The following is a 25,457-nucleotide window of genomic DNA, read 5'->3' as shown; positions in this document are numbered from 1 at the left end:
CTACTAAAAATACAAAAAAATTAGCCAGGCATGGTGGTAGATGCCTGTAATCCCAGCTACTCGGAAGGCTGAGGAAGGAGAACAGCTTGAACCCAGGAGGAAGAGGTTGCAGTGAGCAGAAATGGCACCACTGCACTCCAACCTAGGCAACAGAACAAGACTCTATCTCAAAGAAAGAAAAAAGAAAGGAAAGAAAGGAAAAAAGTGAGCTCTGGAAGGAGGCTATCCTCATGGGATTCTGGATTTACCATACAGGAAGGAATACTGTGGGTGTTCCACTGACCTCTTCCCATACTATCCCTTAACTCTCATCATGTTCCAATTAGAGGTTTCTTTTCCCTGTAGAAGCTGGGTTACATAAAATATGAGGCGTCTTCAAAAAGTTCATGGAAAATGCGTATTATAAAAAAATTATGCATGAATCTCACAATTTTTTGTACCAAACTAAACTTGTACTAACTTGTCATAACATGTCCAAACAGGATCTAGTTTGAGACACTAAAAAGGCGAAAACTTCAGTTTGAAAAGAGCCTCTATCTGAGCAACATGAATTCTGCTAAAACTGAAGCAAGAACAAACATCAAACTTATGGTAAAGCTTGGGTGGAAGAATGGCGAAATCATTGAGGCTTTATAAAAAGTTTGTGAGGGCAATGTTCTAAAGAAATTAACAGTATACAAGTGAATAACTCATTTTAAGAAGGGATAAGACCATGTTGAAGATGAAGCCCATAGTGGCAGATCATTCACATCAATTTTTGAGAAAAAAAATTAATCTTGCTCATGGCCTAATTGAAGAGGACTGGCAACAGCAGAAGCAATAGCCAACACCACAGACATCTCAGTGAGTTCAGCTTACACAATTCTGACTGAAAAATTAAAAGTTGAGCAAAGTTCCCACTTGATGGGTGACAACACTGTTGTACCCAGATCAGATGCAGACAAAAATAGAGCTTTCAATGGAAATTTTAAATAAGTGGGATTGAAATCCTGAACTGATTCTTCCAAGAATTATAACAGGAGATAAAACATGGCTTTACCAGTATAATCCTGAAGACAAGGCACAATCAAAGCAATGGCTACCAAGAGGTGGAAGTGGTCCATTTAAGCAAAAGCAGACTGGTAAAGAGCAAGGGTCATGGCAATGGTTTTTTTGGATGCTCAAGGCATTTTGTCTGTTGACTTTCTGGAGGGCCAAAGAAAAATAACATGCATTTCATATGAGACTGTTTTGAGAGAGTTAGCCAAAGCTGTAGCAACAAAATTCCCAGGAAACATTCACCAGAGAATCTTTTTCCACCACAAAAATGCTCATGCTCATTCGTCTTATCAAACAAGGACAATTTGGTGAGACTTTCAGTAGAAAATAATGAGGCATCTACCTTACAGTAGTAACTTGGTTCCTTCTGACTTCTTTTTGTTTCCTTATCTTAAAATCTCTATAAGGAACACTTATTGTTTTTTCAGTTAATAATGTAAAAAGACTGCATTGACATGGTTAAATTCCCAGGATCCTCAGTTCTCTAGGGATAGACTAAATGGCTGGTGTTATCACTTACAAAAGTGTCTTGACTTTGATGCAGTTTATGTTGAGAAATAAAGTTTATATTTTTTCATCACTTTTCACCATTTTCTGACAAACTTTTTGAAGTGCCCCCTACATGAGATAAAGAACCTGTACAGTGAAAGGAGGGTGTGCATTCCAGCACGCTACACAGCAATTCAGCAAGATGCATCCTTTAAGGAACTGTATCTGCAGCCAAAAAGCTTTATTTAATCTACAGGTGAATTATTCCTAGAAAATTTTTCTTTTAAGGTTTAATTAACAAAATTAAGAAACATGCATGGCTGATGCCAACTATCATCGTTCACTCTGTCAGGTTAGCTTTCATTCTCTGGGGCAACCTGTACCCCACAGAAAGTGTCTTTGAGCCCAACAGCCCTGACAGTGAACTTTCACTTGTAAAGGGGAACTCAGATTATGCTGCCATTGCAGGAGGGCTGCTATTGCCTGTTTTTGTCTCTGGGAGCTGTTCCAGTCAAGGAGCCGAATGCACACATATTGAGCATGCATATTCAACATGTGTTAGTCCTTCTCCATGCAGGTCTTCACATCAGTGAATCTTATCCTGTCTGAAATGCTATCAAGCCCCACATTGACATTTAAACATAAATATAGAAATATGTTGGGAGAGTCTTCCACATTTTCTGGATCTTGGTTTTTTACCTCTAAACTGTAAATGAATCCAAATAGCTGATTTCCAAGTTAACTTTGAGTTTTAACCTGCTACCCATTATATTATTAGTAAAGGATATGTTACTGATCATTTAACAAGAAGAGAGAACAAGAACAAGCATTCTAACCTGTAGACCTGTTCCTTTTCTCATTTCTTCTGCTACAACAGCTACTGTGTGCATGCTGCCCTGTAGGGACTCATCCTGTTGGCTCTAGTGAAATCAACCCTACCACCCTGGGCAGAACAGAGACACATACTGGCAAGGGTCAGATGTTTTCTCTAGGCATTGCTAATAGCTCCCAGCCAAAGAACTCTAAGGAAAATGAATAGTGTGCCACAAACTGCTTTTTGGATCCACTTTACAGGGACTTTCACACCTGACATGGCAAGTTCTGACCTATCTGTCACAGCACTGGGTGCAACCTTACTCTCCAAAGGCAATTTATTTCTTTGTGAAGCATTATACTGCAATGTGAGTAAACTTGCCACGTTAAAAGTTAAACATCCCACAGTGAAGTTAACAGACAAAAGGAATAAAAAGTGTTTATGCCATCCATAATAAATTTATCTTAAAAATAATTGTTTTTAAAATAACTTATTTTGAAAATCATAAAAAATTGGAGTGCAACACAGTCAAAATACCTAGACACAATTAGATATCATTTTCAATAACTGTCAAATATATATATATATAATTTTTTTTTGAGACAGTTTCACTGTTGTTGCCCAGACAAGAGCCCAATGGCATGGCAACCTGCAACTTCCACCTTCCAGATTCAAGCGCTTCTCATGCCTCAGCCTCCTGAGTAGCTGGGATTACAGGTGCCTGCCATCATGCTCAGCTAATTTTTTGTGGTTGTTGTTGAGACGGAGTCTCGCTCTGTCACCCAGGCTGGAGTATAGTAGCATGATCTTGGCTCTCTGCAACCTCTGCCTCCAGGGTTCAAGCGATTCTCCTGCCTCTGCCTCCTGAGTAGCTGGGATTATAGGCGCGTGCCACCATGCCCAGCTAATGTTCGTATTTTTAATAGAGATGGGGTTTCACCATGTTGTTCAGGCTGGGCTCAAACTCCTGACCTTGTGATCTGCCCGCCTCAGCCTCTCAAAGTGCTGGAATTACAGGTGTGAGCCATCACACCAAGCCTAATATTTTAAATTACTAGTTAATATGGCATTGACTTTGTTCAGAACCAGTAGGACACACTCTAGTAATCTAGATAGGCCCTTACCAAGAGCCAGAAGATTTTTTATAATAAAGTTCAGGCTCTAGCACCCCAGCTTCAAGTCTCCTAAGTAGCAAATGTCCTTGCAGATAATTCTACTAATCTGTGATCTCCTTAGGGTGAGAAAGTTGGCTACTTTCAATTTAGTTCAAGAAAAAACATCAATTAATATATCTTTTAATGGTATAAGCACTCTGGCTGTCCTTCGTATCTTTTTTTTTTTTTTTTTTTTTTTTTTGAGACGGAGTCTCACTCTCTTGCCCAGGCTGGAGTGCAGTGGCCGGACCTCAGCTCACTGCAAGCTCCGCCTCCCGGGTTTACGCCATTCTCCTGCCTCAGCCTCCCGAGTAGCTGGGACTACAGGCGCCCGCCACCTCGCCCGGCTAGTTTTTTGTAGTTTTTTAGTAGAGACGGGGTTTCACTGTGTTAGCCAGGATGGTCTCGATCTCCTGACCTCGTGATCCGCCCGTCTCGGCCTCCCAAAGTGCTGGGATTACAGGCTTGAGCCACCGCGCCCAGCCTGTCCTTCATATCTTTTCTCACCTCATTATCAAACCAAACAAAATAGAAGAAGAAAATCATTTTAAGGTATAAAACAGTTTTTGTGATATTTTTATTTTTATTCCAGTAGTTTTGGGAGAAAAGGAGGTGTTTGGTTACATGGAAAATTTCTTTAGTGGGGAATTCTAAGATTTTGGTGCACCCATCACTTGAGCATTGTACACTGTACCCAGTGTGTAGTCTTTTATCCCTCATCCCCCTCTCATCCTTTCCCCTGAGTCCCCAAAGTCCATTTGTATCATATGTATGCCTTTGCATCCAAATAGCTTATCTCCCACTTATGAGGGAGAACATTTGATGTTTTGTTTTCCATTCCTGAGTGACTTCACTTAGAATAATGGTCTCCAGTTTCATCTAAGTTGCTGCAAATGTCATTATTTCACTCCTTTTTATGGCTGAATAGTATTCCACGGTGTGTGTATGTGTGTGTGTGTGTGTATCACATTTTCTTTACCAACTCATTGATTGATAAGCATTTGTGTAAGTTTCTTTTTCACATGACTTGTTTTCCTCTGAGTAGATATTCAGTAGTGGGATTGCTGGATCAAATAGTAGTTCTACTTTTAGTTCTTTAAGGAATCTCCACACTGTTTTTCATAGTGGTTGTACTAGTTTACATTCCCACCAACAGCATAGAAGTGTTCCCTTTTTACTACATCCACACCAACATGTATTATTTTCTGATTTTTTGATTATGGCCATTCTTGCATGAGTAAGGTGGCATTGCATTGTGGTGTTGACTTGCAATTCCCTGATCATTAGTGATGTTGGGCATTTTTTTCATGTTTGTTAGCCATTTGTATATCTTCTTTTGAGAATTGTCCATTCATGTCCTTAGCCCATTTTCTCTTGCTGATTTGTATGAGTTCCTTGTAGATTCTGGATATTAGTCTTTTGTCAGATGTATAGATTGTGAAGGTTTTCTCCCACTCTGTGGATTGTCTATTTACTCTGCTGATTGTTTCTTTTGCTGTGCAGAAGCTTTTAGTTTAATTAAGCCCCATCTATTTATCTTTGTCTTTGTTGCATTTGTTTTTGGGTTCTTGGTCATGAAGTCTTTGCCTAAGCCAATTTATGGGAGGGTATTTTTCTGATTTATCTTCTATAATTTTTATGGTGTTAGGTCTTAGATTTAAGTTCTTGTTCCATTTTGAGTTGATTTTTGTATGAGGTGAGGGATGAGGATCCAGTTTCATTCTTATACATGTGGCTTGCCAATTATCCCATCACCATTTGTCGAATAGGGTATCCTTTCCCCACTTTGTTTTGGTTTGCTTTGTCAAAGATCAGTGGTTGGAAGTATTTGGGTTTATTTCTGGTTCTCTATTCTGTTGCATCGAGCTATGTGCCTATTTTTACACCACTACCATGTTGTTTTGGTGACTATGGCCTTATAGTATAAAGTCAGGTAATGTGATGCCTCCAGATTTGTTCTTTTTGCTTAGTCTTGCTTTGGCTATGCAGGCTCTTTTGTGGTTCCATATGAATTTTAGAATAGTTTTTTCTAACTCTATGATAAATGATGGTGGTATTTTCATGTGAATTGTATTGAATTTGTAGATTGCTTTGGGCAGTATGGTCATTTTTACAATATTGATTCTACTTATCCATGAGCATGGGACATGTTTCCATTTGTTTGCGTCATCTATAATTTCCTTCAGCAGTGTTTTATAGAATTCCTTGTAGAGGTCTTTCATGTCCTTGGTTAGGTTTGTCCCTAATTATTTTAATTTTTTGCACCTATTGTAAAAGGGGTTGAGTTCTTTATTTGATTCTCATCTTGGTTATTGTTGGTGTATAGCAGAGCTACTGATTTGTGTACATTAATTTTATATCCTGAAATTTTGCTTAATTCATTTATCAGATCTAGGAGCTTTTTGCAGGAGTCTTTAGGGTTTTGCAGGTATACAATGATATCATCAGCAGACTGACAGTTTGACTTCCTTATTAGCGATTTGGATGCCTTTTATTTCTTTCTCTTGTCTGATTGCTCTGGCTAGGACTTCCAGTACTATGTTGAATAGAAGTGGTGAGAGTGGGCATTTTGGCCTGCTCCAGTTCTCAGGGGGAATGCGTTCAACTTTTCCCCATTCAGTATTATGTTACCTTTGGGTTTGTCATAGATGGGTCTTATTAAATAAAGGTACGACCCTTCTATGCTGATTTTGCTGATGATTTTAATCATAAAGCGTTGCTGGATTTTGTCAGATGCTTTTTCTGGGTCTATTGAGATGATCATGTGATTTTTGTTTTTAATTCTGTTTATATGATGTATCATATTTATTAACTTGCATATGTTAAACCATCCCTGCATCCCTGGTATCAAACCCACTTGGTCATGGCGGATTATCTTTTTGATATGCTGTTGAATTCGGTTAGCTGGTATTTTGTTAAGGATTTTTGCTTCTGTATTCATCAGGAATACTGATCTATAGTTTTCTTTTTGGTTATGTCCTTTCCTGGTTTTGGTATTAGGGTGATACTGGCTTCATAGAATGATTTAGGGAGGATTCCCTCTTTATCTTTTGGAATAGTGTCAATAGGATTGGTCCCAATTCTTCTTTGAATGTTTGATAGAATTCAGCTGTGAATCCACCTGGTCTTGGACTTTTTTGTTGGCAATTTCTAAAATTACCATTTCAATCTTGCTCTTCTTATTGGTCTGTTCAGAGTTTCTATTTCTTCCTGGTTTAATCTAAGAGGGTGGTATATTTCCAGGAATTTATCCATCTCCTGTAGGTTTTCTAGTTTATGCACATAAAGGTGTTCACAGTAGCCCTGAAGGAGCTTTTGCATTTCTGTGGTATTAGTTGTAATATCTCCATTTTGTTTCTAATTGAGCTTATTTGGATCTTCTCTCTTCTTTTCTTCATCAATCTTGCTAATGGTCTTTTTTTCTTTATATACCATTTTAAAGAACCAGCTTTTAGTTTCATTTATTTTTTGTAATTTTTTTGGTTTGTTTCCATTTCATTTAGCCCTGCTCTAATCTTAGTTATTTCTTTTCTTCTGCTGGGTTTGGGTTGGGTTTGTTCTTGTTTCTCTGGTTCCTTGAGGTTTGACCTTAGATTGTCTGTTTGTGCTCTTTCAGACTTTTTGATGTAGAGATTTAAGGCTATGAATTTTCCTCTTAGCACTGCCTTACGTGCAACCCAGACTGATCCTTAGGCAACATCACCATTAGTAGGCCAGAGAGAAGAAAAGGAACATTTATTATTTACAGAAATTCAAACAGTAGAGGAAGTTCCACAGGACAGAATTAGGAATTGTGAGTGGATGTTGCAAGGCACAGATTTCTGGCTCAATATACAGGACAATATACTAACAACTAAAGCTGTCAGCAATAGTGGGGTCTGTCTCCTTCGTTTGGAAGTGTTCACAAAAGCCAATTGACTCATCACTCAGGATGCAAGGCTATCAGCAAGGAAAGAGAAAGGAAGACTCCTGTTAAGTTTTTTATATCACCCATTAGATACATAGTATGTGGTATTAAATAATATCACCAGAAAACTGTCTATGTATTCTATACATGTAAACTAAGTTGAGGATAATGGCAACCACTTACTTAAATCAAAGTTAACCAGATATATTTTGGCTTGAGATGGTGGATAAAATCGAATCTTAAGAGATTGTCCCCAGTGTCCTCTCCTGACTTCTCATGTTCTCTTTGAGTTTAGATACAGTATTTTAGTGTAATGGTAATCCTTAACTTCTGGGTTCCTAGACTATAAATCATTTTCGATGCCCACTTCCATAGAATACACAGCTCTTAAGATTATTTCCTTTGTCTTGACTTTAGATAACCTTATGACTATGTGCCTGTGTGTTGATCTTCACACGATAAATTTCCCAGGTGTTCTTTGAGCTTCCTGTACTTGGATGTCTGGATCTCTAGCAAGGCCAGGGAAGTTTTCCTCAACTATTCCCACAAATATGTTTTTCAAACTTTTAGATTTTTCTTCTTCCTTAGAAACACCCATTATTTTTAGGTTTGGTCATTTAACACAATCCCAAACCTCTTGGAGGCTTTTTTCATTTTTTAGAATTCTTTTTTTCTTCTTTACTGAATTGGGTTAATTCAAAAACTTTGTCTTCAAGCTCTGAAGTTCTTTCTTCTGCTTGTTCAGGTCTATTGCTGAGACTTTCCAGTGCATTTTGCATTTCTCTAAGTGTGTCCATCATTTCCAGAAGTTTTGATTGTTTTTTATTTATGCTATTTCCCTGAAGATTTTCCCCTTCATATCTCATATCATTTTTTAATTTCATTTAATTGGACTTCACCTTTCTCTGTTGCGTCCTTGATTAGCTTAATTATTGACCTTCTGAATTTTTTTTCTGCCAATTCAGGGATTTCTTTTTGATTTGAATCCATTGCTGGTAAGCTAGGGGGATCTTTTGGGAGTGTGAAAGAACTTTGTTTTGTCATATTACCAGAACTGTTTTTCTGGTTCTTTCTCATTTGGGTAGACTATGTCAGAGGGAAGATCTGGGGCTAAAAGGCTGTTGTTCAGATTCTTTTGTCCCACACTATATTCCCTAATGCTGTGCTCTCCCCCTTCCTCTACAGATGGGGCTTCCTGAGAGGCAAACTGCAGTGCTTGTTATTAATCTTCTGGATCTAGCCACTCAGTGGAGCTACCGGGGTCTGGGCTGGTAGTGGGGAATGTCTACACAGAGTCTTGTGATGTAAAACATCTTCAGGTCTCTCAGCCATGTATAGCAGCACCTGCTCCAGTGGAGGTGGCAGGAAAGTGAAATGGACTCTGTGAGGGTCCTTAGTTGTAGATTTGTTTATTGCAGTAGTTTTGTGTTGGCTGGCCTCCTACCAGGAGGTGGCACTTTCAAGAGGGCATCAGCTGTGGTAGTATAGGGAGGATCAGCTGGTAGGTAAGGCCCTAGAGCTCCCAAGAGGTTATGTCCTTTGTCTTCAGAGTTTTTCGACTGTCTCCTGAGGCCTGCAGGAAAAATCTGCTTCCTACATAGGGTCTATGGATTCTCTCCCATTTGTATATCTTCTTTTGAGCATTGTCTATTCATGCCCTTTGCCCACTTTTTTTTTTCTTGCTGATTTGTAAAACAGTTTTTAAAAATGCATTTTAAAAGACTTAGAATCATCACCTTTTCTGAATTAGTAAATAATCATTTATTGATTTTTCTGTCTGTGTTCCAAGTGAATCCAATCTGTCTACCACGTTCTAAAATTATCTTACCATTCATGTTATTGCTCATGAAACACTAAATGATACCGAGCTCCCACAAAACCTCATACTCCAATCTTCAGAGCAGAATAATTTTGGTAAAGGGTCTTAGAATTCCCAAGATGCCAGACTTCCTTTTTAAAAAAGAAAGTTTAACTAAATATAAAAATTATACAAAAATTCAAACCTTATATATTATATATTCATTAACATACCATCTAGGTCTAAGTGTGATTTTTTTAAAAAATAAGATGATGGCACCATTGAAACATTTAGAGACTGAGTATCCCTCTAGAGATTAGGATGAATTTCACTTTATCAAATAAAATCACTGTAACTAGTTTTCAAAATGATCCTAAAATAAAAAGCATCAGATATGGCCTAGGGCTTACTTATAGGGGCTATTGGTGCTAAACTTGCCTTCTTTTCTTAAATCCCTAAGAGAAAAATTAAAAGGGACGATTTTGGTCATTGACTGTACTTTCATTTTGTCGATGCCCTAGATGAGTTTTATGATTCTTTCTTACTTACTGAGTTAAAACTACAGAGTGGCATTCTTCATCAGAAGACCTTTCACACTATTAGTAACTCTTTTGGAAAAAATCTGAGGGAGACCAAAGTGAATGAACTCAACTGGTTCGTTCATTCACTCATTAAAGAAATTATCAAATATTTATTAAGCACCTGCTGTGTGATGGGCCAACTATGCTTGGGGATGCTAGGGGAATAATGAGGGGGTTAAAAAGAACAAGTTTCTGTCATCTAGGAGCTTACAGTTGGGTGAGGGATGTAGACATTAATCAAAAACATCAAAGGAAGAAATGCAAAGTGATAACTGGAAATGCTTGGAGGGAGAATATTTTTAGTAGGGGGTTGGCCTGGTCACAGAGGTCAGGGAATGTGACTGGAGCAACCAAAGTTTGAACTGAGATGGAACTAGAGGATCTACAGAAGTTAATTAGGCAAATGGGGAAGAAGCTGAAGGAAAACAGAAGAGAGTTGCAAGTGGAAAAAGTTATGCAAAGACCCTATGGCAGGAAGGAGCAAGGGGCACTGGAGGAACTGGCGTAGGTATCCAGTCGTGCCTAGGTGGGATGAGCAGTGCCTGTGAGGCCGGTAGAGGCCAGAATGCAGATCCAGTAGGTCAGGGGTCTTGTTTGTTTCAAAATTCTCTCCATTCTTTCTGTTTCAGCAATTCAAAACACATGGGAAAAGATCTGTTTGCATCTGAAAGCCTGAACCTGACTTTCCACAATTATTGTCCCTATTAGAGCTGGGGGGAAAACACTGGGAATTTTTTTTTTTTTTTTTTTTTGCTATAGAGGCTTGTCTTGAATTCATAGTTTTCTGGGAGCCACAAAATCCCACTGTATCTTGAGCCCAGCATCTAGAGTCTCTCTAAACTGTGCCTCTGGGAAGGAAGAGGGAGGAGGGAGAAGAGTGAAGGGTGGACGGGATTTATGTAGGGAGGCAGAAAAGCAGTGTGAGGAAATTCTCTGCCTCTATCCTTTTCCTAGCTTGGCCTAGGAACCCAGAGGAGAAGAATGCACTTGAGGCAGCTGCCTATGGGTGGCAGCAGTGCCCACAGTTGGGCAGACACCACACTGGGTGCTTTTCTCAGCATCTGTACTTTGTGCCATCCTTTGTTTAGCTGTCATCTACATTTCCTAAGAAAGGAGCACAACCTGTTTAAAACTTGGTGCAATTTTTGATTTGATAAAAAGATAATGCCCCAGTTCAGGAGACTAAGTGCAGTGACAAAGGTGCAGATGAGACTGAAATACACCTGAGACTTCGAGATGGGGTTGCCTCTGGCTGAAGGCAGCCTTGTCAGCTTACTACAGACTACAGTGAATCTCAGAACATTCTCAATTCTATGCGTACTATGCTCTGAAAGGTTGAGAAGGACTGAGAAAGTATTTGGGGCTTCTGTCATTTTAGTTTTCTGTGACTTGAGAGTGGAGCGAGAAAAGAAAAAGTTAGGTGTTTTGAAACACGAGTGATATACTTTATGTTCTAACTCACTCTTTCCTTTCTCCAGGGCTCTTGATTTGCTGCATGGCAATTATCAGTCAATCCAACTCCCACTTCATGTTTTTCATTTAAGCTGTTAAAATAGTCTTCCTTACCACAAGAATTATATTATTTTCTCTTTGTATAAATCTTATAAATGAGTGAAAATAGTGTTTATTTTCCTCATCTTATTTTTTATTTTTAAAATAATATCCTGAAGAGAAAATCAAATATTTGAGAACACCTAGTACTTTCAAAAAAGGAAAAAAAAAATACAACTTATTTTTATTGCCCTGTGAAATTTGCTTTTCTGTGAAATTCCATCGAGCCTTCCTAACTTGATGTCATTGCCATTTTATCCAACTCTGAATCAGACCAAGTCTCCAGGTCACTTCAGAGTTGTGATAGATGCCAGCAAAGTAGTATTAACTGTTGAAAAGCTACCTTTCAATTTTTGTGGGATGAAGTAGAACAAAATAAATAAACCCATCTCATTCTGATATCAAAATTACATAAAAATCTCTTCAGTAGATGGAGGTGCAAACATAAAGTAGTGGACTTAGAATTTAAAGTGTCTCGTGTTAAGTGTGAAAAATGTTATGAGGTGGGTGCATTGTTTGAGCTCAGGAGTTCGAGACCAGTCTGGGCAACATGGTGAAACCCTGTCTCTACTAAAATACAAAAAATTAGGCCGGTGTGGCAGCGTGTGCCTGTAGTCCCAGCTACTTAGGAGGCTGAGGCAGGACGATTGCTTGAACCCGGGAGGTGGAGGATGCAGTGAGCCAAGATCACACCACTGCACTCCAGCATGGGCAACTGAGTGAGACTCTGTCTTCAAAGAAAAGAAAAGAAAAGAAAAACATCATGTTTTTCTCTAACAGATAGATACAAATCTCACTGATGATTATCAATAATAATTCTTGCAAAACTTATTTTTATTTTATGCATATTCTTTCTGTAATAACATTTTAAAGTGGAACATTTTGTGGGTGTTCTGGTCCAAAATAAGACATTTTAAGCAAATCTTCTACCCACTTGCTATCAATCACCTCTTCCTTTTGACCTCTTTTCCTCCCATCATCCCACCCCCACATATATAATAATAGAGTTGAATCCTCACAGAGCTGTGAATTCTCTGGCACAGTTGGTTCTGTTCTCGAAGTAGTGTCTTCCATAGAAATGGGCATCAAAAATGATTTACGGTCTGGAGACCCAGAAGTTAAGGATTACCATTACATTAAAAGGTGGTCTCGGGCACCTGTAGTTCCAGCTACTTGGGAGGCTGAGGCAGGAGAATGGCCTGAACCCGGGAGATGGAGCTTGCAGTGACAGTGAGCCGAGATTAAGCCACTGCACTCCAGCCTGGGTGATAGAGCGAGACTCTGTCTTAAAAGAAAAAAGAAAAGAAAAAAAAAAAGTGTCTCTAAACTTAAAGAGAACATGAGAAGTCAGGAGAGGACATTGGGGACAATCTCTTGAGATTCGACTTTATCAGCCATCACGAGTCAAAATATATTTGGTTAACTTTGATTTAAGTAAGTGGTTGCCATAATCCTCAACTTAGTTTACATGTATAGAGTATATAGACAGTTTTTGGTGATATTATTTAATACCATACACTATGTATCTAATGGGTGATATAAAACTTAACAGGAGTCTTCCTTCTCTTCCCTTGCTGATAGCCTTGAATCCTGAGTGATGAGTCAATCAGCTTTTGTGAACACTCCCAAACTAAGGAGATAGCCCCTACTACTGCTGACAGCTTTAGTTGTTAGAATGTTGTCCTGTATATTGAGCCAGAAATCTGTGCCTTGCAACAACCACTCACAATTCCTAATTCTGCCCTGTAGAGCTTCCTCTACTATTTGAATTTCTGTAAATAATAAATGTTCCTTCTTTTTTTTTTTTTTTTTTTTTGAGACGGAATCTCACTCTGTCCACCAGGCTGGAGTGCAGTGGCGCCATCTCGGCTCACTGCAAGCTCCGCCTCCTGGGTTCATGCCATTCTCCTGCCTCAGCCTCTCTAGTAGCTGGGACTACAGGCGCCCGCCACCGCGCCCGGCTAATTTTTTGTATTTTTTTTTTTAGTAGAGACGGCGTTTCACCATGGTCTCGATCTCCTGACCTTGTGATCCGCCCGCCTCGGCCTCCCAAAGTGCTGGGATTACAGGTGTGAGCCACCGCGCCCGGCCAAATGTTCCTTCTTTTCTCTCTGGTCTACTCATGGTGGTGTTGCCAAAGTATCAGTCTGGGTTGTCTCCTTTTCTGCCTTGGGGATACCTGATAGTCTCCTGACTTGAAATACCATCTATATGCTGGTAACACCCATATTTATATCAGTAGGCAAGTTGACATGTGGACCATATATTCCCTTCTGCCCACATGTCACTTCCACTTGGATATCTAACAGGCATGTAGAAATTAACAAGTCCCAAGCCTGATGCTCCAGTGTCTTCCCATCTCAGTAAATGTTAACTCCATTCCTTCAGTTGTTAGTTATCCCCTCTCCGACCTACTGTTTTCTCCCCTTGTCATTGCATTTCAATCAACCAACCAACTTCCTTGGTGGACCCTGAAGACACCTGGTGTGTTCTTGCCTCAGGATTAGTGCGCCCCATCCCCTTCACCTGGAACATTTTTTCCCTAGATATGTACGTGGTTTGTTCTCTCCTTTCTCTCAAATTTTTGCTTCCATATTCCATTCTAACACAAAGCCTTCCTTAATTACCCTGTTTAAAGTCTAACCCAGGCTCCTTTTCCAACTTTATAATTTCTATGGGAAATTATCACCTCTTTCTGTGTATTTTACATGTGTATTGTCATCTTCTCCCACTAAAATGTATTACAATATACTTAAGGAAGAGTTCTTTTGGTCTGGCTTTTACTGCTGTATCTTTACAACATACAACAGTGCCTAGTGCATAGAAGTGCAACAAGTATTTATTAAATGACAAAAAAACCTGATTGTTCTACACAACTAAAGTTCCACAGAAACCACTTTGTTCAGGGCAGTACCAAACCAATATAAAGACCCCAAAGATGCAGTTTTCTTCAGATTTCAAACTTCTAACACAGCTTAAACTAAGCTCACGCCCAGCCTGCAGAGTCCCTTTCCTCTCCATGATCAAGAACAAGGTGAGATCAGGATGACCATTCCTCGCCACCCTGTATCTGTCCCTACTTTTCCTTTACCTGGCACTACTCAACTGACTCAGATGCTGCAAGCATGCCCATGGCAGTTATGATGGCTTGGGGACACAATCTCCTTAGGGAGAAAGCAGGGCTATGGTCAGGAGGGGAGATGGATATGGGGCACCCTTCAAACCTGGTTAGCATTCTCTGCCTCACTTCCTCTCCCCTTCCCTGGTGGTCTCTTTCCCATTGTCCAAAAGCCACACAGGAACCCTAGTGTGCAGCACATGAGCCAGTCAAGTAGAAAGTTACAGTCAGTGTAACTGGAATTTTACTATGCATTTAATTAACTAGATTTTTTAAAAGTTCATTGTAAAAACGAAGTTACCACTTCGGGTATTTAATTCATTATTCGGTAAGATCATTCTTTACTTGATTGGATTGCAGTATAATTTAAGACTCTTCTTATTTCACTTAAGCTATTTATTCTTCCAGAAATGAACACAAACACTATGGTTTTTGTGAAACTATAGTAAAAGCTTCTATTTTAGATTATAAGATGTATTTCTTTAATTTAAATTTTCCTACTTTTTTCATATGTGTTCATGTTACAGAAAATGTAGCTTATTGGCTAACCTAACTTTCTGTTTTGTTAAGAGTTAAGCAGAGATCTTTTCTGTTCAACTATAAGTGGTTGAAAATTTGTCTTAAATTTTGGCATAGTGAATCTAAAGGGTTATTTCTTTTCAAAGTAGCAATGTGTCAAGTGTGTGGAATCATCCTTGAAATCATGAATGGGCACTAATGGAAGATAAGACTTGCTTAATTGTGCTGTGTCATCTTAGAAACTGTTCTGTTGATAGCATTTTAAGAAATACTTTCTATGGTAATATATGACATGTTCAAATGTAAGGTCTGCTTGATATGTTCCAATAAGCTCCCTAGAAGTTATTCCTATTTAAAAGCTTTGTAGTTCCTGGATTGTTGAAAATGGCTCTGTATAATGCGTGTGTGTGAGGAAGAGAAGATTATTCTGTTTATTTTTAATAAAGTACCCTTAAATTTATCCTTTTAACCTATTACAATATTAAATTAAAATATCCTTCTTTTTTTCTCTGGCTGTAAAAGTATCAGAAATTCAGAGTCCCACAGCTATCCAAAGAAACTTGAATTTCCCCGATAAAGGCTGTCAGAGGACAGGGTCATCTCTGACCAGCTCATTGACCTCCATAAATAAATACAACGCAGTGAACTCCCAGCACAAAAGTGGCACTGACAGATCAGATGCTGGAACTGACTCAACGAACTTCAGCACATCTCCTGTTTTATTCAGTGTCTGATCACTGAGGAGACTTTGTCTTCCTGTAGTCATCAAAACTAAGAAACAAATCTCATCTTTTATTCAATCATTTCCAATTTTGGAATAATAATTTTAAGTAAATATTAAGTCACACAGAAGGATGCATTTTTCAGTGTAACTTCATACTTACCCAGTAGGAAGTACCATATTTACCTACTAAAAAATACCAAAATTCCTAAAACTATTATTTGGAAAACCAGTAGTCTTAAAAAAGATTATATTTATTTTCTCTACCTTTTTTGTTTAATGGTTTACCCTTTTAAAACCACTCTCCATTCTCAGGAACTATCACATTCATATTTAATAAGTTTAAAAATCTAAAAAATTATTTAAAAATGGCCATAAAACAATAAAGTTTAGAACCATCAATGTCATTTAAATCTTAGGAGAAATTTTTTTTAAATGAGTGTTTTATTTCTAAACTAAAGAACTGTAGCAGAGATGTAGTAATTTCAAAGACCTCAAACCAACTCCCCGGATATTAGGACTTACTCTTGTGAGGACAAAATAGAAAAATCATACTGCTTAATAAAAGGAATTGATACATTTTTAAGAGTAATAAGAAAAAGATGAGGATGATGATACTCATTATAATGACTTTAGTAATGCCTAACATTTATTGCATGTTTTAGGTACCAGGTATAGGTACCAGGTACTGTGCAAGAACTTCACATGCATTATCTTATTTATTCTTTATAATAGCTCTATGAAATAAATGTTCTTATTATTCCCATTGTATAGTTGAGGAGACCGAGATTTAGAGGGTTTCACTAACATATTCAAGGTGAAGCCTGAAGTAGGAACAGCCATCTGACTTCGAAGCCTAGTAAAGCATGAAAACATGAACAACAATACCACAACAGCAACAACAACCAGCACTCTATGCCTGTGAGCAACAAGTAAAAAGGGCCAAATATGGCCAGCCCATCCCTGTAGTTATTCATATATCTGTGGAGAAGGCAGATCATGAAAGATACCTACCACGCCTTATGGTAGATGAGCAATATATGTGTGGTTTTAATATTGAACATCAGGTTGGTGACACTGGCTTTTGTTAGCCTATCACTATTTGATGATCCTTTAGGAGGTATCATTCAAGGATAGTTTGAAGAGCTGGAAGGTGAGGGAATCTCTCTTTTACCTGTCATTCCACACTTTCATCATGCCCTTCACATTCAATAGCTGAAGTGCCACATTTAATCATCTCTTTATTATACCACATCCACTTATAATTATTGATAATTACGACAGAATTAATTGTTTACCAAACAGTGTGAGTTTTTAAGACTGAATCAGTCACAGTATATATGAAATATATGTATTTATTCTTTATGGAAACTCAGAATATTATTGCAGAATATTATTTTTCTACAACATTATTTGTAGAATTAGGCACCTGCAGACTCTAAGTACAGGGATTTTTGCATATCGTAGGAGCTCATTCTTCAGTTGTTAATAATTAGCCTTCATTTTGGCTTAAATAGAAGCACAACATATATCTGCCATTACTAAAGCCTGAAAATAGCAAATATGCTTAGAGGCTTAGCACATGGGACATTTTTATGTATTAATACTTCCTCTGAGTTGTGCCAGTAGGACTGTCTCAGAAAATAATGAGACCTTGGCAAATGCCAAAAGAAAACAAACTCCTAACAGCTTTTAGACTCTGAAAATAGAATTTGAATAAAGACAAGTACAAATATGAAATATGAACATACATAAGTTTATGAATAAATTAGATAATTCGTATTAGATATATATATTTTTTTTACTAACCCCTTAACATATTGGTTTCTTTTCTACTCTAACAACTTGTTTTCCTTTTCTAGGATTGGCGTGGGTGGGTTTGAAACATCCACAGACTTCAAGCCTTAAATATCTAGACCAGTTAAAACATTTTGGCAGTTAATATTGCATAGTTACATTATAGCACATTTATTAGGAGCTATGGCCTAATCGATTTTTTTCTTTTTTTGTCTGTGTGACCTACTTATTTTCTCAACCACAAGATGTTGAGAATCCCTTCAACATTGAACTCTTCATGGGTTATTTTTGAACACTAGTCACTGATTTCATTTATCTGGACCATAAATTTTAATTTTCTGGCCTGGAGATTGGTTTTGACTGGGCACATTTCCCAAGAAATAACAAGTATTTGCTTAAACATGAAGCATCTGTGATTTTTCTTTTGCGATTCACTTATAGGAGAACCCTCTGTTATTTATTTTTTTTTTTTGAACCCTCTGTTATTAATAGCCTGGGGCAAAGGTTCTATGAAAGAGGCAGAATGGGTGGCTTTTCCTTTTTTACTTCCTGAGAAATGACAGGTGGTATAACATAAACACTCAGTCTCTCACAAGATGTAATTTGAAAAGCCTTCCATTAAAAGTAGAAACTAGACACAGGGCACTTAAGGATAATCGACCTTGGATATAATCACCCTAACAAGCAATGAAACAAGCTCACACCTCATCTCTGTCAGTTATATGGGTGTCAGACACCTTTTCAAGTTAAATGTAAAGTCTCTATATTGCAAATATTTAAAACTTTTCTTTATACATATTATGATGTTCTTGACTTCTTAAAAAGTTTTTCTGGCTACAGAGAGTCTGCCTCTCCTGTGGCTTGTTAATTCTGAAAGAAAAGAAAGCACCCAGCCTGGAGTATGCCTTTTCATATACCGATGAACCTGTCCAGTACCACACCTCATCCACCCAACCTATACACCCCAGGAGGGGATATTCCTCTGCCTTAGTCATCCCAGGGCCAGGAGTCAGAAGCCAGGCAACCCACACAAATTATTCAAACTAGCCAATCCCAAACTGTTCACCCTGCCTTTTCTTGCATTTCCCAAGAAAATCCCCCAAAAGGCAGTGGCCTAAACCTTCCCTTTCTCCTGTCTTCTGCCTCCTGATCACCCTGGTGTCTTCTTTCCTGCATGACCCTGAGTGGCCTGCTGTGCCTCCTGTCTCTAGGACGTGTAAGTTTAATCCACTTTTTTTTTTTTTTTTTTTTTCCCTGAGGCTCTCCTCTGTCTCCTCTTGTGGCCATAAAAGAATATAAAACAGTTTCTGTGTAAAGTCTTTGCTTTCTATAGAATCATAATGATTCTCAGCAGTCTTGAGCTTGGCTCTCATTTCCAACTCTTTCTATAAATGGACAGTTTCCTCCCCACCAACTTATTCTCAGAAAGATACATGCCAGACTGATGAGAGTATCTATCTGTGGTGAGGGAAGAAAGGGCTGGAACTGATCTTCAGAGAGGGTTTTAGCTTTACCTGTTAACAATCTAATTTTTTATAAGACAGATGAAACAAATATTCATAACTATGGTAAAATCTGTATTTAATTCAAAAGCCTAGATATTGCCTCTGCTCTAGGTTATCTATTCCTGGGCCCTAGTATTACTGTGACTTCTATTCTTCCCAAGTGTTTCCCAATATTTCCTACGTTACTACACACAGGCGTATCCTTAACATCCTACCCCCTCTTTGGCTCCCATTGTGAGGTAATATTTTAGTGTATTTCCTTTGGGTCAAGAGTATGTATGAACACATATATATATATTTACTTATATACAAATGGAATCTTGCTCTGGTAAAGAAATATGTTGAATTTACTTGTCTTTGACTTCCAAGACTACCCCCACCTATAAAATACTAATTCCATTTCTATGTTTAGCACCTCAGAGCCAACAAAACACGTTTATTTTCCATCTCAATCCCCAAAATAGTTCACTAAGGTAAGTGGAGTCTACCTCCCAAACCCCATGCCAGGCTTCCTTGCTGCTTTCACTTCCTTTTCTTATAATATGGCAAACTATTTTTTCCTGATAAGCCACTACCTATGGTAGAATTATCTTGGTCACTTTCAACCTCTTATTTCCCTGTTTCCTCATTATTTACCACCTGGGCTGAAATGGATATTTGCAAGAGAAAATAACAATAGAAAATAAGCCTCCATTATAAGATGGCATTATTTGTATGAAGGGCCTGTTTATGGAAAGGATAATATATTAAAATAGTATTTTTACAATGTTTAAATATTTTTAAAAAGTAAATGGTTAGATTTAAGAGTAGATTGAACATGTCATCTGCTGAGAAGCTAAGGAATGACATCAGCATGTGTATAGATTTCCGACATTAGAGCGCTAGAAAAGAGCATTTACAATAGCTAATTTGTCTGTTTTCTTTCTATCCCTTTCCTCCTTCAAACCATGTCATAACATGTCATAATGTTACCATCAAGTTATTTACAAAATACAGACCTGATTTTAAAATATTGCCTTTAGGCCGGGCGCGGTGGCTCAAGCCTGTAATCCCAGCACTTTGGGAGGCCGAGATGGGCAGATCACGAGGTCAGGAGATCGAGACTATCCTGGCTAACCCAGTGAAACTCCGTCTCTACTAAAAAATACAAAAAAACTAGCCAGGCGCAAGCCCGGCGAGGTGGCGGGCGCCCGTAGTCCCAAGCTACTCAGGAGGCTGAGGCAAGAGAATGGCATAAACCCGGGAGGCGGAGCTTGCAGTGAGCTGAGATCCGGCCACTGCACTCCAGCCCAGGCGACAGAGCGAGACTCTGTCTCAAAAAAAAAAAAAATATTGCCTTGATTAAAAACCTTTGCTGGACCACCATTACCTGCCAAGTCAAATCTGAATCCTTTAGCCTGATGTATAGATTCTTTAAACATATGGTCCGTCCAACCTTCCAACTCCATTTGTGCCGTCTGTACCAAAACTCTGTGTTCTAGTCGTACAAAGTTGACAAAGTGACAAACAGCACCTAAACTCACCAGATGCTGCCAATCCTCCACGACTTTGCTTTCCCTGTACCCGTTGACAAAGAATGCCCTGTGGCCACTTCCCCACTTGCTGAACGCTTACTCATCCTTCAATGTCCAGCTCAAATGCTCCTTCTAAGACCTCTCCAGCCAGAATTCACACTAACTCATTAAAAGCAATATTATAAAATGCTTATATGGACAAAGAGACATAGAGAAGAGTACGAAAGAATGTGCATGAGGCTGTTAATATTGAGTATAGTTATTTGGATTTTTATTTCTTCCACTGACCAAGTAGTACTTTTTCTTTTCCCTGAGACCAGGTTTCCTTTTATTGCCCAGGCTGGAGTGCAGTAGTGAAATCATAGCTCACTGCAACCTCTAACTCCTGGGCTCAAGCAATCCTTCTGCCTCAGCCTCCTGAGTAAGTAGGACAACAGGTACATGCCAACATGCCCAGCTAATTTTTTGTTGTTGTTTTTTTTCGCTATGTTGGCCAGGCTGGTTTTGAACTCTGACCCTCAAGAAATCCTCTCATTTCAGCCTCCCAAAGTGCTGAGATTATAGGCGTGAGCCACTGTCCCTGACCAATACTTCTGAGGTTTAAAAAATTAAAATGAGCTGGACATGGTGGCTCATGCCTGTAATCCCAGCACTTTGGGAAGCCGAGGCTGGAGGATCACTTTTGGCCTGGAGTTCGAGACCACCCTGGCCAACATAGTGAAACCCCGTCTGTACTAAAAATATAAATAAAATATTAGCTGGGTGTGGTGGATTCCCAGCTACTCAGGAGGCTGAGGCATGAGAATCAATTGAACTCGGGAGGTGAAGGTTACTATAGGCCAAGATCTGTCTCAAAAAAAAAAAAAAATATTAAAATGAAGATTTTAAAATGAAAGTAATAATTGACAAATATTTCTATGAATAAAACCATATTGATTTATCTATATTAATTTTGTACAGGGAAAGTCTATGATTTTTAGGTCCTTGGATACCTGGATTCTTATTCCTGAGCCACTAACAACTAGATGTGGAATTTTGGGGAAGTCCAACTCTCTGAATCTTAGTAAGATAAGAATGTTAATAAATGAACTTTAAAGTTCCTTCCAGCACTAAAATTCTACGGATTTAATCGCATATATGCTTCAATGAATATATTATCGCACTTTGCCAATCTGATTTTTATGATTTCAAAAGTTGTTAAAAACAGTTAGTTGTGTAGTTCTTCTTTGTCTATTTCTGGGGCAGGAGTGACCTCAAATCTAAGTGCTATAGAAAACAAGACAGATAATTAAAAATATCACCCTTCTTCTATGTTTCCATGGTGGCTTTCAATACACACAACACAGTATTTCTTTTTCTTTTTTTTTAATATTTAAATTTTTATTGATTTAAAAGGCCAGATTTAAAATTTTTGAACACTTCTAAATGAATAATTTACATTATTTAATCTCAAAATCATAAAAACCATTTTGTAGATAGTAACTAATGATAATATTTCCCCCAATTAAAATAATAATATTCCCACTTGCTTGATGATTATATACATAGAAAACCTGCAATTTGAAATTCACCTGAGATTAGCATCTAGTCTAGTTTAATTTTTTTATTTTTTATTATACTTTAAGTTCTAGGGTACATGTGCATAACGTGCAGGTTTGTTACACATGTATACTTGTGCCATGTTGGTGTGCTGCACCCATCAACCCGTCAGTATTTCTTAAGATGCTATGATTTCCTGGTTTGCATTTCTGGATTTTTCCTTTTTTTTGAGACAGAGTTTCTCTCTTGTCACCGAGACTGGAGTGCAATGGCACAATCTTGCTTCACTGTAACCTCTACCTCCTGGGTGCAAGCAATTCTCCTGCCTCAGCCTCCCAAGTAGCTAGGATTACAGGCACCTGCCACCATGCCTGGTTAATTTCTGTATTTTTAGTAGAGATGGGGTTTCACCATATTGGCCAGGCTGGTCCCAAACTCCCGACCTCAGGTGATCCATCTGTCTCGGCTTCCGAAAGTGCTGGGATTACAGGCGTGAGCCACTGCATCTGGCCACATGTCTGTTTTCCTGCAGATTGTGAGCCCCTGGGTGGTTGTAAGGGCAGGAAATGCATCTCCCTGGTGCCACACACTGGCTTGACTACACAGTAGGTGATTAACAGTTCACTGAAGAGATGAATTGAAATGAAGGACATTTGTGTCAAAATATTCTCTTTGTTTTTGTTTTTAGAGACAGAGTCTCACTCTGTTACGCAGGCTGGAGTGCAGTGGTGCGATCTTGGCTCACTGCAACCTCTGCCTCCCAGGTTCTAGCAATTCTCCTGCCTCAGCTTCCTGAGGAGTTGAGGATTACAGGTGTGCGCCACCACATCCGGCTCATTTTTGTTTTTTTTTTTTTTTTCAGTAGAGACAGGGTTTCACCATGTTAGCCAGGCTAGCCTTGAACTCCTGACCTCAAGTGATCCATCCACCTTGGCCTCCCAAAGTGCTGGGATTACAGGCGTGAGCCACCACGCCTGGCCTGTGTAAAAATATTCTGATCTAAGAGAAAAGGATGACTGATCTTGTGATTGATAACTTGAAATCTTATCTTTTTTCTTTATAATTTAGATTAGAATTTTAATTAATCTGTGACATATTCATTAATCACAACAATTTTAGGAATTCTTTATAATTTTTACAAACTTTATTGGCTTTCAGTTTGTTGCCAAATTAATTCGACCATCAAGAAGAAAAGAGCAGGTTTCATGCTAGTATGGGTCAAAAGCTTTGTTCTTTCTGATTGTGATGCCTGCAGCCCATTCTGGGAGATGAGGCGGGAAGATGTGAAGAGCTTAATGTAGTTGTGGTCCATCTACAGGGACTGGAGAACTCCTGTAGGAAAATCTCACTTGAAGTCCTTGTCTTAGTGAGGCTAAGCCAGGCCATGAAGAGAACTAGGGACCACCCCATTCTCACTGTTGTCCTATATGCCATCTGAATTAAACACACACTCTCCATTCAAGGAAAAGCAAAAAAAGTGACAAAGGGCTCATGCATTTAATTCCAACTACAAGCTATGGGGTTTCCTTGCCCTTTTCCTTGCTGATTGTCTTTCTGCTGCCCAGTGGGTCTAACAGTAGCCACTGCTCAAAGGCATTCTAACGGCAGTGCGCTAAAACCAACATCCTTGAACTTCGCATAGAAAACAAGAAGTGATCTGAGAATTACTTATATATGGCTTCCTCGTAGAGACTAACAACAAATTTTAAGCGTTCACAAATAGAGATATTAGGAATTTATAAAAACGAGATTGCTAAACAAAAATAGATTTCATAACAATAAAGGTAAAATATAATTATTAAAGAGCATACCGCAGTACCCTGGGGTTCCACATACTGTCTTCATGAGCACTTGATGTTCCACAATTTTAGAGAGTCCAAAATCAGCTAACAACACAAGAAAAAAACTTGATGAAGCACGTCTTCTCAGCTTTTATAAGATGACAAAATATTTGTTATTCAAAAATAAAACTAACTTATTTATCTATTTGTTTTCTTTTGTATTTGATGATGGGGTGAAGGTGGGTAGGAACAAGTCACCCAAGAGGAAGCTAAAGAAAACAATCCATGTGTTTCTTTAAATTGGAGAAAAATGTGACTTCCAAATACATTTACAAATAAATCTATATTTAATCTTTGTTCTTCTGTACAATTCCCAGCTTTCAGCAAATAAGCATTTTTCTTTCTTTCTTTCTTGTTTTGTTTGTTTGTCTGTTTTTTAGATGGAGTCTTGCTCTGTTGCCCAGGCTGGAGTGCAGTGGCGTGATCTCGGCTCACTGTAACCTCCACCTCCCATGTTTAAGCAACTCTTTGCCTCAGCCTCCCGAGTAGCTGGGATTACAGCCACGTGCCACCAGGCCTGGCTAATTTCTTTGTATTTTTAGTAGAGACAGAGTTTAACCATGTTAGCCAGGATGGTCTCGATCTCCTGACCTCGTGATCTGCCCATCTCAGTCCCAAAGTGCTGGGATTACAGGTGTGAGACCCCGCTCTCGGCCAAGCTATTTTTTCTTAAAGTAATAGTTGCAATAGTTATATTTTATCTAATGTTGTTAATTCTGAAATTTATGTAACAGTAACTCTATGGGACAATACAGAATTAATGATATAATCCAGAATCTTTTATTTATTGACAGAGAGGAGACAAAAATAGACTTTCATCAGTGAAACAAGAATTAACAGAAATGTCAAAAGGTTTGTTCAGCTTGAAAATACATGTCAGTCTCTAAAGTATTTCACTTATAAGAATTTACTCTCATAAGAGGACTATACGATTTTTTTTGGTAAGAATCCTTTTTATTTATTTCTCAGAATATTACCTAGATAAAAGATCATGAAAAGTTGCTACCATTATGATCTATTTGCTGAGCTATCTCTCTCTCTCACTCAAGAAACATCAGGAAACCATTCAAGGGCATTCTTCAAGACAGGCAGGTGCAGAATGAATTCCATTTTAGACTTCAAAGATAAATCCATATTTCCTGGCAGGTGCCTGATCCTTATCAGTGAAAGCAGCAGGAAGCCCTTCAGAAAGAAAACCTCTCCTGCCTAAATTAGTATCTAACCATCCATTTAAAGAAATTGCTTTAAGGATTAAATCTTTGAAAGTGATGTGAAAGGAAATGGAAACTGCCTGCTGTCCCCTGCCTTACAGGAGTGATTATGAGAACAAGCTGGCTGCCCAGCAGGACTTTCAGGATTTTTTCCTTAGGTTCTTGCATTCATAAAGCACATTATGTTATCTGAGCTCTTCCCTGATATAAACAACTTAATTGTTAAAGGTGCTAACATCTGTAAATGCAGTGAACTTGGCAGATCAGCACGATAAGGACAGCACCAGAAGAGCAATGCCCTTCAGAGGATTTAATGAAGATTCCACTAGTGAGAATTCATTGAAAATAAAGTTTGTAATA

General features: G+C 38.5%; 1 protein-coding gene across 1 annotated transcript in view; it reads right to left on the bottom strand.

The window, feature by feature from the left end:
• CAMK4 (calcium/calmodulin-dependent protein kinase IV) overlaps positions 1-25,457 on the bottom strand; it is a 273,484-nt gene that overhangs the window by 15,249 nt on the left and 232,778 nt on the right. Inside the window, exon 6 of the mRNA XM_011958288.1 lies at positions 23,857-23,931. Coding sequence (XP_011813678.1) covers positions 23,857-23,931 — 75 coding nt within the window. The remainder of the gene's footprint in view (positions 1-23,856; positions 23,932-25,457) is intronic.

This window comes from Colobus angolensis, unplaced genomic scaffold (genome assembly GCF_000951035.1).
Source record: "Colobus angolensis palliatus isolate OR3802 unplaced genomic scaffold, Cang.pa_1.0 Scaffold465, whole genome shotgun sequence".
In the NCBI taxonomy this organism is placed as follows: domain Eukaryota; kingdom Metazoa; phylum Chordata; class Mammalia; order Primates; family Cercopithecidae; genus Colobus; species Colobus angolensis.
The sequence above is the reverse complement of the archived record's forward strand: the minus strand, read 5'-3'. Positions and strand labels throughout refer to the sequence as shown.